The sequence below is a fragment of the Pleurodeles waltl genome, chromosome 4_1 (assembly GCF_031143425.1).
Source record: "Pleurodeles waltl isolate 20211129_DDA chromosome 4_1, aPleWal1.hap1.20221129, whole genome shotgun sequence".
Taxonomy (NCBI): domain Eukaryota; kingdom Metazoa; phylum Chordata; class Amphibia; order Caudata; family Salamandridae; genus Pleurodeles; species Pleurodeles waltl.
Window position 1 is genome coordinate 462,906,517 of NC_090442.1, and position 22,275 is coordinate 462,928,791.

The 22,275-nt window shown below is 45.8% G+C and overlaps 1 protein-coding gene across 1 annotated transcript in view; it reads right to left on the bottom strand.

The window, feature by feature from the left end:
* The window catches only part of LOC138287842 (phytanoyl-CoA dioxygenase, peroxisomal-like), a 256,379-nt gene that overhangs the window by 185,511 nt on the left and 48,593 nt on the right, over positions 1 to 22,275 (bottom strand). The window contains exons 2-4 of the mRNA XM_069228748.1: positions 22,089 to 22,144; positions 12,174 to 12,284; positions 10,849 to 11,017 (exon numbers count right to left, since the gene is read on the bottom strand). Of these exons, the coding sequence (XP_069084849.1) occupies positions 10,849 to 11,017; positions 12,174 to 12,284; positions 22,089 to 22,144 (336 nt within the window). The remainder of the gene's footprint in view (positions 1 to 10,848; positions 11,018 to 12,173; positions 12,285 to 22,088; positions 22,145 to 22,275) is intronic.

Below are 22,275 nucleotides of genomic sequence, written 5' to 3' on the forward strand. Positions count from 1 at the left end.
CATATCCCCCACAGCGCGGCCCTCATGCGCAACCGAGCAGCCAAAGGTTCCACTGCGATGGCGAACAATAGGGGTGACAATGGACACCCCTGTCTAGTCCCTCTACCAATTGGGAAGCTTCCACATATCAATCCTCCCGTTTTTACCCTGGCAATTGGATCAGCGTGGAGGGTCTGCACCCATCGCACAAATCCATGGCCAAATCCCATGTGCTGCAGTGTGGCGAACAAAAAGTCCCAACTTAAGGTATCAAGGGCCATATGTACGAACACATTTTCCCATTAACACAGAATCGGAAAAACCCTTTGATACATCTGGCCCCAGATGCCTTCTCTATATCTAGAGAGGGCCACATTGTCATATGCCCCGGTTGGGGTGCCGCCGATGATGCTTAGTAATCTACGTATATTGAGGAACGTGTTTCGATGTGGCATAAACCCATTTTGATCTTCATGTATCAGGGTATGAATAACAAGGACAAGTCTGTTTGCCAACACTTTGCCCAAGATTTTACAATTCTAGGTTGAGGAGGGACAGTGGCCTACATGATTTTATGTCTGTGGGATTGCGACCAAGATTGGGGAGTACCACTATCAGGGCCTCTCTTTGGGATGCCGGAAGCAGCCTGCGAGTTCATGCTTCCTCAAACACAGATAATAAAGGGACGGGAGAGTCGCTGCGAGTAGTTAGCATAATATTCTATCGGCAGTCCATCTGTGCAAGGAGTTTTATTGCGGGCTATTTGTGCTATGGCTATGTTAAGTTCCTCCAGTCTCAGGAGCTCTTGAAGTGCCACTTTATTAAATGCGGAAAGCTTTGCAAGCGGTGTCTCGCGTAGAAATAGTTCCAACTGCTGATTATCGCATAACAATTGCGTTTGATATAACCCCATCTAACAGTCTTTAGAAGCATTATTAATGACATCTTGCGAGGAAACCATTATCCCATCTGTCAAACGTATGGCTCCTATTGGGGCATGTTGTCGCTCCTCATGAAGCAACCATGCCAAAAGCCGCCCGAGCGATCACCATCTGCGTGCAATCGTATTAGGTGATAACTGTAATCATGTCGCGGAGGCGCTGAGCCGCCTCTTCGTATAACTTACGTTTATCACGAAGGGACTCAAACAGTACTTTGCGATGTGCAACTGCTATTTCCAGGGCACGCATGTCTTTCTCCAATGTGACAACTTCCTTGTGCAAAGAGCGATGCGCCCCCCACGAGGCCGAGAGACAATGACCTCTCATCACAACGTTATGCACGTCCCATTCTGTAGCCCTCAGTGCAGTGGACCCGGTATTTAGTTCCCAGTATTGTTAAATGCAGGTAGCTAATTCATCTCTAAATGGGGAATCCAGCAGCGCCTCGCTCTGCAAACGCCAAGTGGATATAGTGGAGCGCATTCTTCCCCATTGTACAGTCAGCAGCAGTGGGGAGTGGTCAGAAATCGTCCTAGCGAGATAATTTGAGTACGTTATCATAGAACACACAGCAGGGATTCCCCACATCAGGTCTATTCTGGTGTGGCTATCGTGTTTCGGGGGGAAAAAAGAATACTCCCTGTAAGGAAATGCCTCCTTGGCATGGTCACCCCCTGACTTTTTGCTGATGCCAAGTTATGATTGAAAGTGTGCTGGGACCCTGCTAACCAGGCCCCAGCACCAGTGTTCTTTCCCTAAACTGTACCTTTGCTTCCACAATTGGCACAGCCCTGGCACTCAGATAAGTCCCTTGGGCCCCGATGCCAGGGAAGGTCCCTAAGGGCTGCAGCATGTCCTATGCCACACTGGGGACCCCTCACTCAGCACATGCACACTGCATCACAGCTTGTGTGTGCTGGTGGGGAGAAAAGGACAAAGTTAACATGGCACTCCCCTCAGAGTGCCATGCCAACCTCACACTGCCTGTGGCATAGATAAGTCATCCCTCTAGCAGGCCTTCTAGCCCTAAGGCAGGGTGTACTATAACACAGGTGAGAGCATATGTGCATGAGCACTATGCCCCTACAGTGTCTAAGCAAAACCTTAGACATTGTAAGTGCAGGGTAGCTATAAGAGTATATGGTCTGGGAGTCTGTCAAACACGAACTCCACAGCACCATAATGGCTTCACTGAAAACTGGGAAGTTTGGTATCAAACTTCTCAGCACAATAAATGCACACTGATGCCAGTGTACAATTTATTGTAACATACACCCAGAGGGCATCTTAGAGATGCCCCCTGAAAACATACCAGACTTCCAGTGTGGGCTGACTAGTTTTTGCCAGCCTGCCACACACCAGACATGTTGCTGGCCACATGGGGAGAGTGCCTTTGTCACTCTGTGGCCAGGAACAAAGCCTGTACTGGGTGGAGGTGCTTCTCACCTCCCCCTGAAGGAACTGTAACACCTGGCGGTAAGCCTCAAAGGCTCACCCCTTTTGTTACAGCGCCACAGGGCATCCCATCTAGTGGAGATGCGCCCCCCCCCCCCCCTCTGACCACTGCCCCCACTTTTGGCAGCAAGGCTGGAGGAGATAATTAGAAAAACAAGGAGGAGTCACCTACCAGTCAGGACAGCCCCTAAGGTGTCCTGATCTGAGGTGACCCCTGCCTTTAGAAATCCTCTTTCTTAAGTTTGGAGGATTAACCCAATAGGATTAGGGATGTGCCCCCCTCCCCTCAGGGAGGAAGCACAAAGAGGGTGTTGCCACCCACCAGGACAGTAGCCATTGGCTACTGCCCCCCAGACCTAAACACCCCCCTAAATGTAGTATTGAGGGGCTCCCAAGAACCCAGGAAATCAGATTCCTGCAACCTGAACTAAGAAGGACTGCTGACCTGAAAGCCCTGCAGAGACAACGAAAGACGACAACTGCTTTGGCCACAGCCATACCGGCCTGTCTCCTGACTCAAAAAACTGCAACAGCGATGCATCCAACAGGGACCAGCGTCCTCTGAAGCCTCAGAGGACTGCCCTGAACCTAAGGACCAAGAAACTCCCATGAGCAGCGGCTCTGCTCAACAAACAGCAACAATATTGCAACTTTTCTGCAACTTCTAAGGACTTCCCTCTTCCTGCCGGAAGCGTGAGACTTTACCCTCTGCACCCGACGCCCCCGGCTCGAGATCCGGAGAACCAACACCACAAGGAGGACTCCCAGGCGACTGCGACCATGTGAGTAGCCCGAGACGACCCCCCTGCACCCCCACAGCAACGCATGCAGAGAGAATCCAGAGGCTCCCCTTGACTGCGACTGCCTGTAACAAGGGATCCAATGCCTGGACCAAGCACTGCATCCCCAGCCCCCAGGACCAGAAGGAACCAAACCTCAGTGCAGGAGTGACCCCCAGGCGATCCTCTGCCTAGCCCAGTTGGTGGCTGGCCCAAGAAGCCCCCCTGTGCCATGACTGCACCGCTAGTGGGACCCCCCCGGGTCCCTCCACTGAATCCAATACAAAACCTGACACCTGCTTTGCACACTGCACCCGGCCACCCCTGTGCCGCTGAGGGTGTGTTTTGTGTGCCTACTTGTGTCCCCCCCAGTGCTCTACAAAACCCCCCTGGTCTGCCACCCGAGGACGCGGGTACTTACCTGCTGGCAGACTGGAACCAGAGCACCCCTGTTCTCCATAGGCGCCTATGTGTTTTGGGCACCTCTTTCACCTCTGCACCTGACCGGCCCTGAGCTGCTGGTGTGGTAACTTTGGGGTTGCCTTGAACCCCCAAAGGTGAGCTGCCTATGCCCAGGAACTGAGACTTGTAAGTGCTTTACTTACCTCACAAACTAACCATTACTTACCTTCCCCAAGAACGGTTGATTTTTGCACTGTGTCCACTTTTAAAATAGCTTATTGCCATTTTAACAAAAACTGTATATGTTATTGCTCTAATTCAAAGTTCCTAACTTACCTGTGTGGAGTCCCTTTCATTTTATGTATTTACTTCAAATCTTGAACTTGTGGTTCTAAAAATAAATTAAGAAAAGATATTTGTCTATATAAAAACTATTGGCCTGGAGTTAAGTCTTTGAGTGTGTGTTCCTCATTTATTGCCTGTGTGCGTACAACAAATACTTAACACTACCCTCTGATAAGCCTACTGCTCGACCACACTACCACAAAATAGAGCATTAGAATTATCTAATTTTGCCACTATCTTACCTCTAAGGGGAACCCTTGGACGCTGTGCACACTATCTCTCACTTTGAGATAATATATACAGAGCCAACTTCCTACATTCCCTATGCGTCGGGTGGCGCATGCGCCACATGTCATGCACCCAATTACCCTGGCCCAGGCCGTTAGTAAGTTGAAATTTTGCCTGCTTATTGCGCCCTCCGCAGGAGGGGACGAGCGGTCCAGTAACACATCAGGAACACAGTTAAAGTCCCCTACCCAAATGGTAGGTGCCATTGGGTCAGTATTTTGAAGAATGCACCTTGTGCACAATTGGGAGCATAAACCCCCACAATAGTTAATGGTTTGCCATCCAAATGGCCTTCTAGCACAATATGCCGCCCCCCACATCCGCCCTCTGTGTGTGCCCCGCCAACGCTTCCTTAGTATCTGCAAGTCACTATCTAGCAGTTGTGTTTCCTGTAGTTTGGGAAAATGCACACTCTGGCGTTTAAGGAAAGTGTAAATGCGATGTCTCTCAACAGGCATAGCCATCCCACGTACGTTCCATGTTAGGATGTTATATTTTTGTATAGCATTCGATTTATGTGAACCCATGGTGTAAAAAAATAATGTAGTGATGTGTGCCATGTCGTATACCCAACATTGAAAGGGGATATGTGCCTGCGATACTGTAAATGTGCCTGCTTGACAATTGCATTGAAATGTAGTGTGACCCATTGAAACACACTGAATACAACCCCCCTCCGACCACCAATAACCTCAAACCCCAGCTCTGGTGGCACTTAGGCACACCTCTAATCACCCCTAATAATAACAAAAGGAAAAACATACAACAAACGCATGTAAGGGCTGTCCATGTGGAAACCATCCAGGGGGACGTGGTAGCTTTTATGGGGAGATTGCGCCATTGCCCAAGTTAAGGATGAATAATAGCCATGACAAAGCTATCCACAGCCACATCCGTAATATAGGACAGTTGTCGGTGCAGGACAAAAAGCTCAGTTTGTGGATGAACTGAAAATTGTTTTGCTTCCTTAAGATCCTGATCAGAGGACCCATTGAGTGTTATTGCTACGCATTCTCCTACACTTGCGCTGTCAATAATCCACATCTTGGTGCAGCAAGGGTAATAAGAGCACCATCCCAGGTGACTATGGGCTTAAGAGATATATGTCTGAGTGCTATAGGTCATCCGCTGTCTGGGGAGTGATAGCCGGCCCTTTAATCACACCCGTAATTGTTGATTCATAGCAGCCAGAGTCCGAGTCAGTGTGTACCTGTGAGTTATATTGAAGCAGCATGAGTTCTGAGTGTGGATTGTCGTGTCCCTCAATGCTTTCGCTCGTTCTGCCGCTGCCTGTGTTTGTGTAGGTTGTGCCTTCGATCTCCTCCGGGGCCTCCTACGGGCAGACGACGTAAGCCATTCCTGCGTTCCCTGTCCTCTCAGAGGGTTGGGCGATGCCCTTCACGTGGATCCACGTCCAGGCATCAGCCGGTGTAGAAAAACCGTGAGTGCGGTCCTCCGCAATCACCCGGAGTTTGGCAGGAAACATCAGGGCATATTTGATGTTGTGTTCTCGGAGGAGTTGCTTGATTTTCAGGTCTGAGTAGCATTGTTGTTGCACCTCTGCCATGAAGTCTGGGTAAGCCATTGTGGAGGCACCGTCGCAGCGTTCTGGACCACTGTTTCAAAAATGTTGCAGTATCATGTCCCGATCCCTGTAATTAAGAAAGCGTGCTATGAGCGAACGAGGAGGCAGTCCCGGAGCCGGCAGCCTGCCCGGTATCCTGTGTGATGTTCTACAGAGAACAATGTTGGTATTGCCCCCTTCAACACCACAGTTATGAGCCATTGTTCCAAGAATAATTCTGTGCTGTGTCCTTCCACTTTCTCCGGGAATCCTAGAAACCTAACACTGTTGTGGCGTGATCTCCCCTCACCATCCTCCGCTCGATGTTGTAGAGCTTTCACTTCCAGGTCCAATCTCTTCACTTGCTTTTGCATTTCCGAAACAGCGGGATCCATGGCCTGCAGGCTGGTTTCCGTCACCGCCACCCTATCCGCAAAGTTGCGATGATCGACTCTGAGCAAGTTGAGATCCTGAGAGACAGTGTCTATTCTGTTCTTGAGAGACCGCTTGGTGTCCATAATGGCCTGTAACCTCTCAAACTGTCTGGAGTGCGTCTGCAGGGTGGTTTCCAAAGTTTGCAGAGTTAGTGCTCCCAGTGGTGTATCAGAAAGAGCTGCTTGCTCACACTGCGGTAGGGATTTGGCAGCTTTAGTTTTCCCCATCATTCTATCTTCACAGTTCACCTTCACGTTTATGTGTGCTACTTTCGTCCACTATGCAGCCCCTTGTTGCCGCTATGTCGCAAAGGTGGCAGTCGCCGTATCTATGGTACAGTCCAGTTTCCCCGTTCATGCAATGTTACTGGTGTTGCCCCCGTGTAGTGGTGTTTGGAAGACAGATTCATGGGTGGGACACAGGGGAAGGCTCCCCCTTGATCAGCCCAAAGTCACGCACCGGCCTGGCCGTGATATCACCGCCTCCTCCAGGCTCAGGTGGTCCGTAGCTGCCCCTAGAGTGGGGCCAAGACTCCTGTTGGGGGGCAAGCAGCAGGGCCCCGCAACACATGACCTCAAGTTGGGACAAAAACAGGGAGCAGCGTCCCTCAGAACCCCAGGCGCGGCACTCCCTTATGTATTCACTATGCTCCTCTTGCTAAGCTCCAGCCCGCAACCACCAGAATTACCGACGGTTTCAGCCATTTGCACCAGCCACTGCAGCCTCAGTAAGTATGATTTCCCAGAATCGGTGCCTCAGGAAGCAGATTGCGCCGTCTCCAATCACCGTAGGATGAGAGGCAATATCATGGTGCAGAAAAAAGGTAGGTCCGGTAACAATGGCACCTCTTAAGATTGATTCACGTTTCTGAGGCCCCTATACTGCGCACTTCATTGCTTGTGCCACTATTCCCACAAGGCGGCCACCAGGCAGCTCCCGTCAGACAGAGCATACGTGCGCGCAACTCACAAGACTCCGCGATATGACAGCGGCCCCTATGTGTTTGCCGCCGGCCCAATCTGCGATCCACCTTCACCACCAGCAGGGTGCATCTCGATTGTAGGGCGCTACAATGTTCTATCGAGCCGCCCTCGTGACCGTCCTCCGCACGGCCTCGGGTCAGGAAGAAGTTCCTACGGCCCCACTGGTCGCGCTTTCGTGCGTCCAATTCACCGACCCCAGGCAACGAGTTCTAGCCCTGGGTGGTCCAAAGCACCTATGCCACAATCGATTTTGTGTGGCTGATGGATTGGCAATATCTTGCAGGATTATTTTGTAGGCCTGAGGTGGAGCTGTTTTCTAAGCGTCTGACTTGGCCGCCATCTTGGCCACGCCCTCAGGGAGGGGACAGTGTTTTGGCAAGTCCTTCCCTGCATTTTGTTTTCTGGAGGTTTACAGACGCACAGGGAAAGGACTTTCCCCCTGCGCCTGTAAACAGTGGATTCCTGCTCCACAATTGCGGGTGGTGCCGCGATCATGGAGCAGCAGTCCACACCACCAGGCCACCAGGGATGTTTGCCCTGATTGTTGGGGAGCGACCCCTTAGGCAAGGGTTGCTCCCTTGGGGGCATTATGTGTACGTGTTCCAGTCCCCCAGGGGCTGATTTGGCTGCTTTTAGGCCGATCAGCCCCCCAGGGAGGCTGAAACCCACTAAAAGCCTGGGATTAATAATTTTGGTGATTGCTGCAGAGAGCGACTCTTTAGGCACGGGTTGCTCCCTGGAAGCATTATGTTCTGTGTTTGGGCCCCCCCTGGGGACTGATTCAGCCACTTTTAGGCCGATCAGCCCCCTGAGGGGGGGAGGGGTAGAGGTGACTGAAACCCACTAGAAGCCAGGGATTATTCGTTTTGGTGATTACTGCGGTGAAGTATCATTTTTTAATCGGGAGACCGAGGGGAATGCAGAGTGATAGGACATTTTTCTGTACCTTAACCACTCATGTGCCAAACTATGCATATGCGTGGTTCTGGCGCAGAAAAAGCCAGAGTGAATCAGGAGAGGATGCGGTAAGGTAAGTGGGGCTGGGGCAGGTGTGTGGGGTGGATTAAGGGCTTTGGCCGCGTGGAGTGGCTGGGATAGGGCTGTTTTTGTTTTTTTAAGGGTCTGGGTGGAGGGGTTTGGGTATTTCTTTTTTTTTGACTAAGGGTGGGGAGGTTGGGCTATTTTTTTTTTTTTTTTATGGCGGGTGTAAGAGGGGTTTAGGTATTTTTTTAAGTTAGGACTTAGGGTGGGGGCAGGGTAGTTTATTTTTAAAGGGGTGGGGAAGGTTTAAGGAAGAGTGAGAGGAGGGAGGAGAGAAGAGGAGGAAGCATCGGGAGAAGACGCGTGAGGTAAGTGAGGTTGGGGCAGGGTTGGTGGTTAGTTTTTAGCAGTGGGAGTTTGATTTAGGGCTTAGGGTTGGTGGGGGTGTTGGGGTAGATTAGTTTTTAGGGGCAGGGGAGGGCGGATCGGGCTAGTTTTCTTTTTTAGGGCTCTGGTTGGGTAGGAGGGTCAGGGTAATTTAGTTTTTAGGGACAAGGTTGGGGGAAAAAAAATATCGGGATAGGTTTTTTTTTTTTTTAGAACTTAGGGAGGGTGGGGGGGTCCGGGTAGTTAGTTTACTTATTGGGGGGACGTTTTAGGGCTCAGGGTGGGTGGGGGGTTTTGGGGTAGTTTCATTTTTAGGGGCAAGGGTGGGGGGGGTCAGGGTAGGTTTTTTTTAGGGCTCAAGGTGCATGGGAGTGTCAAGGTAGTTTAGTTTTATGGGGCGGGGTGGGGGGGTCAGGGTAGATTTTTTTTTAGGGTTCAGGGCAGATGGGGGTTTGGGGTACTTTAGTTGTTAGGGACTATGTGGGGGGTTGGGATAGGTTTTTTGTTTTTTTTTTTGTTTAGGGCTCAGGGCGGGTGGAGGTACTTTACCCATTACGGGTGGGAGTACTTTTGGGCCTCAGGGCGGGTGAGGGGGGTTTTATGACAGAACCACGCATGCCATTTCCACATATGCCTTTACTAGGCATGCTTTTACAACACAATTTGTTGGCCAATTTCTCAGTCCCCTCCAGAGGAATCCACAAACCCAGGATACCGTTATAATTCCCAGGATGTTGGGGAAAAAAGGATGCAAATTTGGCGTAGATAACTTATGTAGATAAAAAGGTATGGGAGCCTAAGAGTGAACTACTCCAATTAGCCAAAAAATTAGTACGGGGGAGGAGGCTTAGCAGCAAAGGGGTTAAGAGAGACACCCTAGATAGAAAGGACAGTATTGCCATGTAATAACATTACTATTTCTACATTTCTGGCTCATAATGTACACCTCAAGCTAATTTGCTTCTTGGCAGGTCAGAAGTAAATACAACAGAGCTGAACAATTGTTGAAAAGTAGGTTTTAAACAGACATCCACAAATATTATGCGGAGGAGATGGTGGATTCAGAAAGAGGGCAACAATGGTGAAATAGAACAATGGTGGCCTCCTTTGTGCTTATATAATCAACACAAGGACCGATCCATACACTCAGTACAGACCCCGGGTAAACTTTGGTAAAGAAATACACAATGGTCCTGTGGGTCCAATTTTCTCAAAGATCTACCACCCCACTGATACCTGATCCACTATGAGAGAGGTAGTATATCAAAAAATGTCAATGTGATATATTATTTTTACAGCATTGTAACATCGTGAATTCGAACAATCAAATGCAGGAGGCTTAAGGTGCTGCAAGTGCTCAGTGCAAAAGAACATAATTACATGTACATCCGGAAAAACAGGAGGTATCCACAATGAGTTTCAACATTACCAAGAGTATATCCCGATCTTTGAGATTTGTTGACCAGATAACCCCATGAGTTGTCGAAGTTTTGACCCAAAGGGAACTAATCCACAGGTCTCACTAGTAAAGGGAGGAATGACAGATAGCCTTAAACAGGAGCAACTAAAAGGGCAACCACGAATGCACACACAAATGCAATCCCAGTGATGGTGGTCACACAGAAGGCTCCATTCGAATGATACTGGCCATGAAGCACAGAAACTATTTGTGTCCGGTAAGCACTGGATAGGCAGACTCGGTCCCTCAGTGAGTCTGTGTGTCCAGAACCTACCAGATATCAGTTTCTTCTATGGCAAGTGACCCGCATCAAATAAAGCAGAGCTGGTCTGATGAATGCAGGGAATGTGGGCTACGTACTTTCTAGATGGAATGCCATAGCTCCACGGACGTCAGTTCACCAAAATGCGAGGGGTAGCAGAAGTGACATCAAGCGAAATGTAATCTTTACCTCCACTGACACACATATGCTTACACAAACACACAACCACTCATACACACACTCTTTTACATAAGCACACTCTCACCCGCAAGCGTGCACACACCACACATGTAAAAGTGTTTTTTACTTACCTCGGCTACCAAGAAGAGTCATAGTCCAGCTAACTGTAATTATTTTTTTTATTACACTAATAGTGAATAATATATCATTTACTATTAGTGTAATAAAAAAAATAAAAAAAAAGGCCAGGGTCATAGAGCGACCCCTAAATAAAGACCATGCATAGCTCTTTTTCCCTCTATTCCTTCCACTCAACGCAAACAGCTTGCCCTTTCAAAAATCAATTAAAGGCATTTCTTAAGATAAAATTATAAATCAAGGCATCTCAAGAGTGCCTTTGCGTATTACCTGAGGCAGACTGCAGTATCTGAAAAGCTCTTCATCATTCTGAAAGTCCTGTATTTTAGTGATGGCTTTCTGGTCTGGAACAAATTCAGATTTAGCGATGGCAACGTCTCTCATAATTATCAATCCTGGAACTGACACCTCTTTCCTGCAGATCCTTTCAAATTCATTCCTGGGAACATTGGCATTATAAAACATAATTATTGAACAGAACAAGAAAGGAGGACTCTGATACACTTGCTCTGGCACAGAACTAACATTAGCAAGACTTTTTTCCCTGTCGATCAGATCCTCATTGTCTCAGCTACTCGGTGGCATCCAACATGGTTGAGTGAGGTTGCTGTAATAATGATATATTCATAAGCACATGCAAAGGTCTACCACCAAGAAGTCGTGTACATTAGCCAGAAAATAAGGCTGTAACCGAACATAAATCCCTCTCCTTGTGTAAGGTTTGTAAATTTTACCATGGAAGCACACAGAGTTCCGAGAGTCACATATCTACTATAGATTCAAGGCACTCTCTGCTGAAAAACAAATATACATTCATCAAGTAAATTGCCTTGGTGCATATGGTCTAGATTGTCTTTTTAAAAAAGTGTGTTGAAATTCCATCAGATTTGCAAGAAAAGCTAGAATTATAATGTTCTACAAAATGAGTATTAGTGCTGGTGGGGGGTATAATCACAGTATGCTACCTCAATTTTACACATATAGTTAAGAAGTAACCTGTCAATAAGGTGTATCACTAAAACTGAAAAAGACTAGGCATGCCAAGAAAAACAAGGGAAAAAATCTTCGCGAGCCAACTGAAACATATCCTGCAACTCTACGGGAGTATTTCTGGAGGTACGGGTCACAACATTCAGTACGATAAACAGGCGTGTGTTAACAAGGGTCGCAAAAACATGGCATATGGTCTCCTGCACTGCCACTGCAAGTTTTTAGGTGACCGAATAAGACATTTTCAGCCACTACCTCAAGTCAGGCCAAAGTTACAAATGGTTGGATGATAGAAAGCAGATAAAGAATTCAAGATGACAGGTGACTACGTGAAAAAAACGAACTAGAATAGAAGGATGAAAGAATATCGATCTAGATAGGCAAGATAGGTTTGCTGTATGGAACTGTATGTAAAAATATTAATAAATTAAGGATACCTTCAAACCTTTCAAGGCAAAACATGCAACCAACAGTCTGCTGACAGAAGACGATATATGCACTCTGAGATAAAAAAAGTGATGGAACAATGGCGGGTAACTCTACATCAATCTAGACCCTCAACCCACTCACAAATCAGCAGTACCAATTACAATCAAATTGTATACCTGAATTCTTCAATGTCTCGGTCTGAAACCAGATTTTTAATCACGAGAAACCCATTTTCCTCGTAAAAAAGTCTCTGATCTGGGGACAGGAGGTTATTATCCACGGAATACCTATTGGAACAAAAGCGAAGACAACTATAGTATGTACAAAACAGGTCCTTTTAACACTTCAAAACCGAACGGTTAAACAGCAAATCTTCAGTAATTTTTGTCTGGAAATAGGTATGGTGTTATTAAGAATGGAATGTTCAGCAGTAGTACTCAGCGTTATGAAACCATCTCTTGTTAACATGTTGTAAACTATCTGTTCATTAAATCTGTTTTCTACTCAACAAGGCACTAAATTTGACCCGTGAATTCGGATTGGGGATGGTTTGAGTTCTTGACAAATTTAAGATGTATTCTTTTTACTACTAATTCAGTGTGTCATTTTCCATAATTATTGTGTCACTAGGAGGGATTTCCTTTCTCACAAAGGTGTTCACGTTTTTGAAACACAACAAAACATGCCTTCTAACTTGAACATTTCTTAATGGCCACAAACATTTCAATCCTCAACTTAAGTCATCAGAAATTGTTTAAACCAGTGGCTCTTAACCTTTTGACTTCTGAGGACCCCTACATAGACATTACTGGAAACGCCCCCCCCCCCACTGAATTATTATTGGAATTAAAGACCCCCACTTAGTTATTACTATAAGCCAGGGAACCTGGCCTGAGCATTTTTGATGATTTGAAACACTAAACGATACACACACACAAAACAGAAACAAGCATTCATTAAACAAATACACAAATGATTAAATAATGTATTTAATTCACTATTAAATATAACAAATATCAATATTGTAGTTTTTAATAAGGGGGTTGGAGTGGTTGCAAGTTCTATTGAGGGTACTCATCGTCCATCTCTATTCTGTATGATGCATTTCAACTGCTCTCAAAAATAAATCTGAGGATACTTACTTAGGGCCAGATTATAACTTTGGCGGTCGGACCACCACACCACCAAGGCGGCGATCCCAAAAAGATCACTGAGTCAATGGTATGTCGCCCGCCGTATTACAATGTTATAGCTGGACCAGCGGCGATGTACTTGATGGCAGTGGTCTGGCGGGAGACGGAGTCAGCAGTACAAGGTATATTTTTACATTTGTATTGATGCAGGTGTGTAAATTTGGACCGAAAGGTACAGATATGCACAACACATGTGTAAAAATATGTTGTGCATGTGCCACTCCATTGCTGGTGACAGGGCCATACATGCCCAGTTCAGTCAATGACAGAAAAATGCAAATTGTGCCTACCTGTTTTTATATTAGGGGTGAAGATGCTGTCTTGAAGGGTGGGCACTGGATGAAGGGACCCACGTTGGAGACTGTAGGGAATAGAAGGAAATGGGGGAGCCAGCACTCCATTTCCTTCAATTCCCCCATCTTGTAGCAGGGGGTCTCACCCACCACGGTCGGCTTGGTGGAATAGCACATCATAATGTGCATGGTGATCCCTTTACCTATAACGTACTGTACTGTGAAAGCTGCTTTTACCCAGCCACCATCAAGGTGGTCAGTGTATGGTTTGCAGTGTTGGCGGGACTCTGGCCGTCTCCAGTTCAACACACCCCCAACATCTTAATACGCCGGTCTGGCTACCACCAGGTTGGTCCCTGGACCACCAAACTCGTAATCAGGCCCTTTATTTTTAGTCTCCACTTTCAGATTACTTCAGATTTCAACAAGATTATAGGAAACATGACATGAAACAAGCACTGGCAGAGCCAACTGATCCAACATTTATTGTCAGTCTTTTGGTTTTGTTAATGTATGTCTTGTTATGACATTGCTTTTGTAACACTTTATTGTTGTGGACACTGCCAGGCCCTCACCATTGTAACAAACATTGGCAAAAAGCAAGGGGCACTAAAAGCACAGCCACTGTAGTTCCTGGAACTGAACAGAACTACTTTGTGTGCCAATATGCTCCTTATGGAAGAGCAGAATGCTATCACTCACAGCAAAGCCAGCCTATAGATAGAGAGGGAAATACAATTTTAATAAAAACAAAATGTCTTTGTTTACAGCAGGCCTAATTAGGGGCACAATCCTTAAGTGCACCCATGGTATATGTCTTTAAATTAGTTGCTTTCATTAAGCAAAATAGAAAATATTTGAGAACTACATTTTAGCACGAGCAAATATTCATGTGTAGATTTGCTCATTTGAAAATCTATTGAGCGTTTACAAGTTCTCTTTCGCTCCAACCAAGCCCCCCTCCCTGACCCCCCCCCCAACCCTGGAAGAACTTCTACTTCTGCCCTTGTCAGGAGTACATTTCCAACCTTCCTCGGTATGGGAAAAGATTACAGAAGAACTGGCGAAATTCCTTAAAACATACAAGTTAGTAGGTTTGCACAGACTCAAAGGTATTCCTGCCCTGGAACTATTGTTTACTGCTTTCTCCAACTCCAGTTTGTAGATATGCAGAAAGGTTGCAAAATAAGGAGATTGCTTAGTAGGGCTTGAAATTACTAGTATTCAAGCCCTACTATAGTATTATCCCTGGCATAATCAGAGAGGCCATTATCAGAGCCCTTACGTAATGAGACTGCTGCCATAATTTGTCGCTGCACTACATGGCACCCGAGGGACAAGTAGATTTTTTTTTTTTACAGGACAAGCAGATTATCTTATTAAATTCCACACCCTTGTGAAGTGTTTTTCTTGTTCACATTCCGTATATCATAAACTTTCAAAGGATGTTTCAAACATTTACTCCTACAGATGTTGATAGGAATGCACTTTTAAATGATTTATTTAATAATTACCATTCTAATTATTTAATAGCTGCAATTCACATTCAAACTGCAAAGAAACTCTGCAATAGCCTGAATATATCCTGAACCAAAATATCCATTGGATTCAAAACAGTATTGTTGCACACATTACAAAAACATGGCAGCCTATCCAACAGACCAGAAAACAAAGAACAAAGTTCATGTTTCAACTATATTGTTGCCTGTAGTCAAAGAAGAAAGAGTCCCATCCTGATGGAGCAAATTACAAAGAAAACACCAATTCTTCCCAAGACACCCTTCACCTGTTTGTGCTAAAAGCCCACCTCAGGAGGATCACCCATACCAACATTAAGATGCAAGGTCATCATCGTTTTTTCCCCATGAAACACCAGTTTACAAATGCTGGACAAAGACCTTGCATGGTAAAAAAATAATCTGGGCAGTCCGTGAGGAGAAGAGACAGCTAAATTGCTTAACATGTCATTTAAAGAATACAGGATATATTAACAGTTGGTCCAGTGGAACTCTTTACTGCAAATTCACAAAATATCAGTTTGGCTGATAGGGCTTCTTTCCCAGTCTGCCATCTCGGTCCCACAGGACTGAGTGATCTAATGGCTGGCCGCAACATCAATAGACCTGTTAGTGCCACCATTACAGGAATGCAGGCTCAGTTCCTGTGTCCTGAAAAAAAAAAGAAAAGAAGAAGGTATAAGGGGGTAATGTTGGGGCACCCTGACTCTCAGGTTCTTGTGGGGTCAAACAAAATATGTTTGTGCTGTGGGACACAGCGAGGCCTCCTATTTGGTCCAGCAAGACTCCTGTGGGTTTCAACTGCATCCTCATGTGCCCCGCAGAGTACCACGGGTGTTGGGACGGAAAAGTTCTCTGCCTGGTAAGAGACGTTTAACCCTGCCTTGAGTGCCCAACTGTATTGTTGTCAAGATCCTTAATGCTGATTTCCTGACATAGGTGAACGTGGATCATGTGAGGGTGCCAAGACACAGGCCTGTCTCACAGATTGGAGTGTTGCTGGGCCAAAGCACTGCCCTCATAGTGGTGGAAGGCTACTGCCTTCACCAGGAGTTGAGCACCACAAGCGCGTTGGTGCCAGCAAAATGTGTAGTGATTAGTAGTAGTGAACAGGTCCGTGTTACCCTGTGTCACTGGAGTGAGGTCTTTGGGCTTACTCACCTTCTTAAAAAGTTCTGCTACTGTGTGCTTAACTACTCACCCCTAGCATATATCAGGTTGATGTGGCAGTGTGTGCATGGGGAAACATGCTGAGTGCATGTGCATTTGCAAGAAATACACTACACAAAGGGTGAACCGCGGTACAGTACACACATGGAAAACGTGTGTGTGCTGGCACACTCTGGTACGGTACATAGAGATTGCAATACTGAACAGTATGCATGTGCTGTGTGTGTGTATGATGGTGGTGGCATAATACATGAGGATGACAGAACTGGAAAGTAACTGTGCTGTGGATGTACATTGAGTGCAAAAGTGCCTGCTACATTACACGGAGGACCTTGAGATCCATTTTGGGATGCCCAGGCATACCTGGTGAAAACATAAGGAGTAGAGGAATCCCCCCAGACAGATTTATGGATTCCTGTCTGCTGTGAGGGATATGCACTAAAGGATGGGAGAGCCATACTCTCTCTGTACATTTGATTCAGAGACAGATCACAAGGAAGGAGCCTGGATGCATCTCAGGAAGAGAGAGATGGGGTGGATAATGGGCTCATAAAGAGTAGGACTATGGGCCCAGGATCAACCTGAGCCAAGAAGCAAGGTGGAAGATACCTGTTCCCGCACCCATCAGTGTGCTGGATTATTTTGGCATCCCCGTATGCCAGGAGGGGCAACTATGGATAACAACCTCAGGTCAACGTGACAAGATTTGGAAGTGTCATGGTAGCGACCCTGTATGCTGGCAGGGGCCATCAGAGATGCTGAGGTCAATAGTGATAGGACCCCCTTCCATGTTATCACCATACTCCAACACTCCTATGAATGAAAGCACATGGGAAGTTTGTCCCCCTTTCATCAGAAGTAGGACTGTACTAATCCTAGCCTATAACACATGCACCACTCAGCACTGAATGTTGATTTTATACACTGACATCTTGTTTATTGCATGTAACAATGTTAACAAGATGTAATTGATGTCTTGAATCATGAGCTGTAACCTTTATTAAAACTTTATATTTTTTCCTTCTTCAAAAAAACAATAAAATAGAATTAAATGAAAATCATAGATGCAGTAGCCAAGTGTCTGGGTCGTCGTCCTGCTGCTGTGACCAAGGTGGGACCAGCCCGCATTCGGTGGACTGCACTGAAGGAGGCCCAAAGATCAACAGGACACCACCAGAGCCTTGTCGGAGCAAGGAGACCACCACCCATCCCTGTGGCATCCCCTGCTATCATCGGAGAAGGAGCAACCCTGATCGTCAGAACCAGCTGGTGGCGTCTCTTGAGAAAGACAGCCTGTGCCGGTCAGCTGCTGCTTGTGACCATGTGCATCCAGACTTTGCCGATCTGAAGCAGGACAGCACTGCACTGCTGACTGGCTCCATACCGCCAGAGCAGGTAAGCTAATAACTGGGCCTTTGGGACCTCGGGGGACATACTGCCATTGGTCCTGCAACCCCACAGCCTTTAGAGACTGAACTTACAAAAAGAATTCCAAGGGGATAACTCTTGAGCATGGCCTAATAGTTTACGTTCTCAAGGTGCCTTTATCAGTGAATGGGGAATAAGATCAAACCCATTGCTTTAGAGGTGGGAGTACAGGCAGTGGCCTGACAATTGCTAAAGCCCCAACCTCCATGGGGGATTGTGTAATTGATTTTAAATGTTGTTTACCTTTGCATGTGTAGAGTTAAAATTAAAATACTTCCCTTTATGTAAAAACAAATATTTGAATGGACATTGATTTATTGTTCACGCTGCTTGCACATTGAGTGATGAGGTGTGTTGTTAGAAATTGAGTCTCTAGTTGACAGTGGTTTGCATGCTTTCCAAGTAGGGACCCTCCCTCTAGTCAGGAGGAGGGAGTAACACACCTAAGATAACCCCTGCTCACCCCCTTGGTAGCTTGGCACGAGCTATATACACAAGCAAAGATACACATTTTTAAAGATTAAATCTCAGAAAAGAAACACAATGGCTCCAACTGGTGCTATCATGATGTCAGTGACAGAGTCATTATCAACAGTTCAATGCCACTCGCAAGGGAGTGCGGCCGGTCACAGAGGCATCGGTTCCTTATAATCCAAAAGGGTAGATGAATCCAGAAGGTCAAGATGTGCAGCGTTGACTTCGCAGTGTCACGATCACACCACAGGGTCACAGGTGCTGATGCGAGGTTGAAGTTGGGTGTCCTGGATGTCGGGGACACAGCACTCAGGACTCATGCTGTGGTGGGACTTCAAAGGCGCTGCAGCAGTGTCGGCCACAGTCATTGCACTCAGCGGGGACCATGGCTCCTGGTGGAGGCAGCGGCGCGAAGTTAGACAGCGGTGCCGTTTCCGAAGTCACTCTGGAGTTGGTGCACTTGGTTTCTTCTTGGTTTCATCAGAAGTCACTTCCAAGGACCCAGGTACTGGATTTGGCACCACTTGGCAAGTCAGGACTCCCGGCAAGAAAATCCAGGTGCTGGCAGATGAAGTCCTTGATGACCCTCAGACTTCTAACAGGAGGCAAGCTCAGTTCAAGCCCTTGGAGAACCTTGGAAAGCAGGATGTAGAAAGCAAAGTTCAGTCCTTTTACTCCCAGGACAGACGCAGCAAGCAGCAGGCCAGCACACCAAAGTAGGCATGTAGGGCACACCTCAGCTCCCTTTGAATGACCGTCTAGAGTGAATTCACAAACAGCCCAACTGTCATCCTGACTAGGACGTGTATTCCACAGACAGGCAGAGGTACAGAATGCTTAAGCAAGAAAATGCATACTTTCTAAAAGGGGCATTTTCAAACTTACAATCTAAAAAACAACTTCACCAAAAGATGAATTTTTAAATTGTGAGCTCAGAGACCCCAAACTCCAATGGGAAATTACACTTAAAAGATATTTCAAGGCAATCCCCATGTTAACCTATCATAGAGATAGGCCGTGCAATAGTGAAAACCAAATTTAGCAGTATTTCACTATTAGGACATTTAAAACACTTAAGTACATGTCCTATCCTTTAAATACACTGCACTTGGCCATTGGGATGCCTTGGGCCTACCGTAGGGGTGCCTGAGATGAAGTAAAAGGGAAGTTTTGGGCCTGGCAAAGGAATACCCTTGCCAGGTCAAACAGGCAGTTCCAAACTGCCCACACAGACACTGCAGTGGCAGGTCTGAGACGTGTACAGGGATACACATGCAGGTGGTACTATCAGTGCTGTTGGCCCACTAGTAGCATTTGATTTAAAGGCCCTGGACACTTCTGGTGCACTTTACTAGGGACTTCCTAGTAAATCAAAAAAGCCAATCATAGAGAAATCAATTACCCATATGATGTAGAAAAAAAGCACTTGCACCTTAGCAGTGGTAAAGTGCCGGAGTCCTAAAAGCCAGCAAAAACGAAATTCAGCACAGGATCAAAACAGGAGGTCAGAAGCCAAAATGACAAGGGAAATCACGACAAGGGCAGACAGGTCTACCATGTGTTCACTGATCTGTATCCGTGCTGCCACCCAAAGGAGCCTCCACTGCTCATACTATGCTACCCACCTGAGAGTCAGGCTCCGAAGGGGGAGCTGGGATCAGTTGAGCAGGATCCATTTTAGAGCGGGCCCGGGACATCTGGAGAAAAAGGTCTCAGCCACTATGGTTGGGTCTAGTAACTCCTGCTTGCCCCATCACCCTCTAAACAGGGTTCGGACAGCAGTACAACAAAAAACAAAATTAAAGAAAAGATAAAAGAAGTGAAAAGTGTGTGTGTGTGTGGGAGGTGGGGGTGGGGAAAGAGTGCTGGCTGCCGAGGAGGGCTTATCAACTACAGGGATGGCTGCAGGGCCTAACTGTATGGAGGCAGTGAGCTCTCCATGAGACGTTGTGCATAGGAGTGAAGAAGGTATGCACCAGCTATCTGCCCATCGATGTGTGATTGATTGCCCAAAAACCGTTGACTGTCTGCTATGTGTTTGGTACAGTGCAACAGCTGTGCATAGTTGGGGGTGGGTTCAGCCATGTAACGGGCCTTGGGTTTCTGTAGGAAATGGGTTCTCCTTGAAGAGTTGTTCACAGGGTAAATGCCATGTGCAGCATGGGCTTGCCCACCTGTGTATGGTTGATTGTCCACATCCAGTCCGCTATTCATAAAATGTCTGTTACAAAGCAAAGCCTGTGTGTAGTAGGAGCTTTGTTCACCTAAGGAGGCTTGCATGTCTGAAGGGTAATTTATGCTTTATGTGATTCTGCCACTTTTAAATGTTACCTTCATAACTGAAATGCTGTACTGGTTTAAAGAATAATTTTAACAGCAGTAAGTTGGATGATGTAATCAGTGATGTGGTGATCAGTGATGTCATCAATGAAGTCATATTAGCTGTCACCAGTGACGTCATCAATAAGGTCACTTAACATGTCATGAGTGATGTATTATGTGAGATCATAAGCAGTACATGACAAGGGGTCATATTATAGTTAAATTATGTAAACTATAACTAGTGAATTAAATTATTTTTTTGTTTTAAAACTGTTGTTTTTATATTATTATAAGGCCTAACTTTAATGTCACCTCAAACTTTGCTTTTTCAGTGAATTTCTAGTTTTTTTAAAGTAAGCTAAAATCGTATCACTTTAATTAACTATGACATCACTTTAACTTTAGTTTTTTCTGTGAATGTATATGAAGCACTATCAGAAATACATTTTAGATTGGTTGACAAATAGATGAGCACATTGGGGACCAAAAAAATAACCTTTCACCATGCACTATTAAAGATTTAAGAGTATTCTAGGTGAAAGTGAATAGCAAGCTAATGTGAAGAAAGTGGAGGCTAAAACTGTTATTTAAGAAAGTGGAGGCTAAAACAGTTATCAAATGATGTACTAAGTCACCACAGAGGCTAATCAATCTGGAATACTGTCCTGCACCTTTTCCTATGTTAATATACTGGTCATTTAAAGTTTAGTGGAGTGGGAACTCTACAATAACTCTCCGCCAAAGTTATTATTCCTCTGCTCCATTTAAGCCATATTTACCAATGGCGGGAATATCACCCAGAGCGATATCTCTCGGTGAAATTCTCTGGACTTAATCACTCTGGGCCAAGAGATACCAGGACTCTCGTGTAGGCTGGAGTGCCTAGTCTCTGCCTGATTCCTCCAACAGCATATAGGTGAAAGAGGAAATTTACCTGCACCGCCATGATAAAGCCTGTTCTGACCTCCAAGCCCTACATCCCACCCAGCTACTCCTCACCCTAGCCTTCCCACTGAAACATTCCACTGGATTTGAACAGCTGGAAAATGTCAACTGTTTTTTTTTCCCCCATTGAGTCAGAGGTAACTACGTTGAAAAACTTGTAAATGGTGGATTTTGGTGGAGGGATAATGTCAGGAATTACAAATTGCAGCCCACAAGTGTCCCCGCACCAAAATCTGCCAAACTCATTAAGATGGCCGAAGAAGTGCGGAAATTGCTAGTCGTATGAAGCTACAGCCCTTGATTACACCAGTTAATGAAGGCAGTCTGGCTGCCATAGAACACCACCTTTAGTCCACATTATTATGGGAAATACTCCTGACACAGCAAAGGAAGGAAGGCACGGGCAGGGAAAATTATCAATGGCCTACACATGCAGGGAGCACATTATCACAGGGGCATATGAAATATTTTCACTACATACACAAGTTCAACCATAATAAAACACAATTTATTGTATAATTCATACCTAGAGACTGCACGCAACCCTAAAGTTGCACATCAAAAATAGGACAACAGTCATTTATAAACAGCTATTTTTAAATTAACCCATGTGCCCAGTTTGATAAAATATATAGAAAAAGAAGAAACATAAAATATTTTATATGTTGCAATAGTCTAAAACATTTTTGTTAATACGCTCTCTTTACTTTAAAAGCAAGTTTCAAACAATACAAACAAACCTCTCTTACCGAAATTCTGTTGGATAGTTGGAATTCACCATCTGTGCTGATGTCTGGGCAGATATCTGAGACATTATTGAAGGCAAATGACATATTTGTATGAATAAAGCCACAGCAAATACATTAAGTGGGCATTTAGTAGTAAATCTAAAAACGTCTTTCTGCTTTATATCATCTGAAAGAAGTTTCACTGACA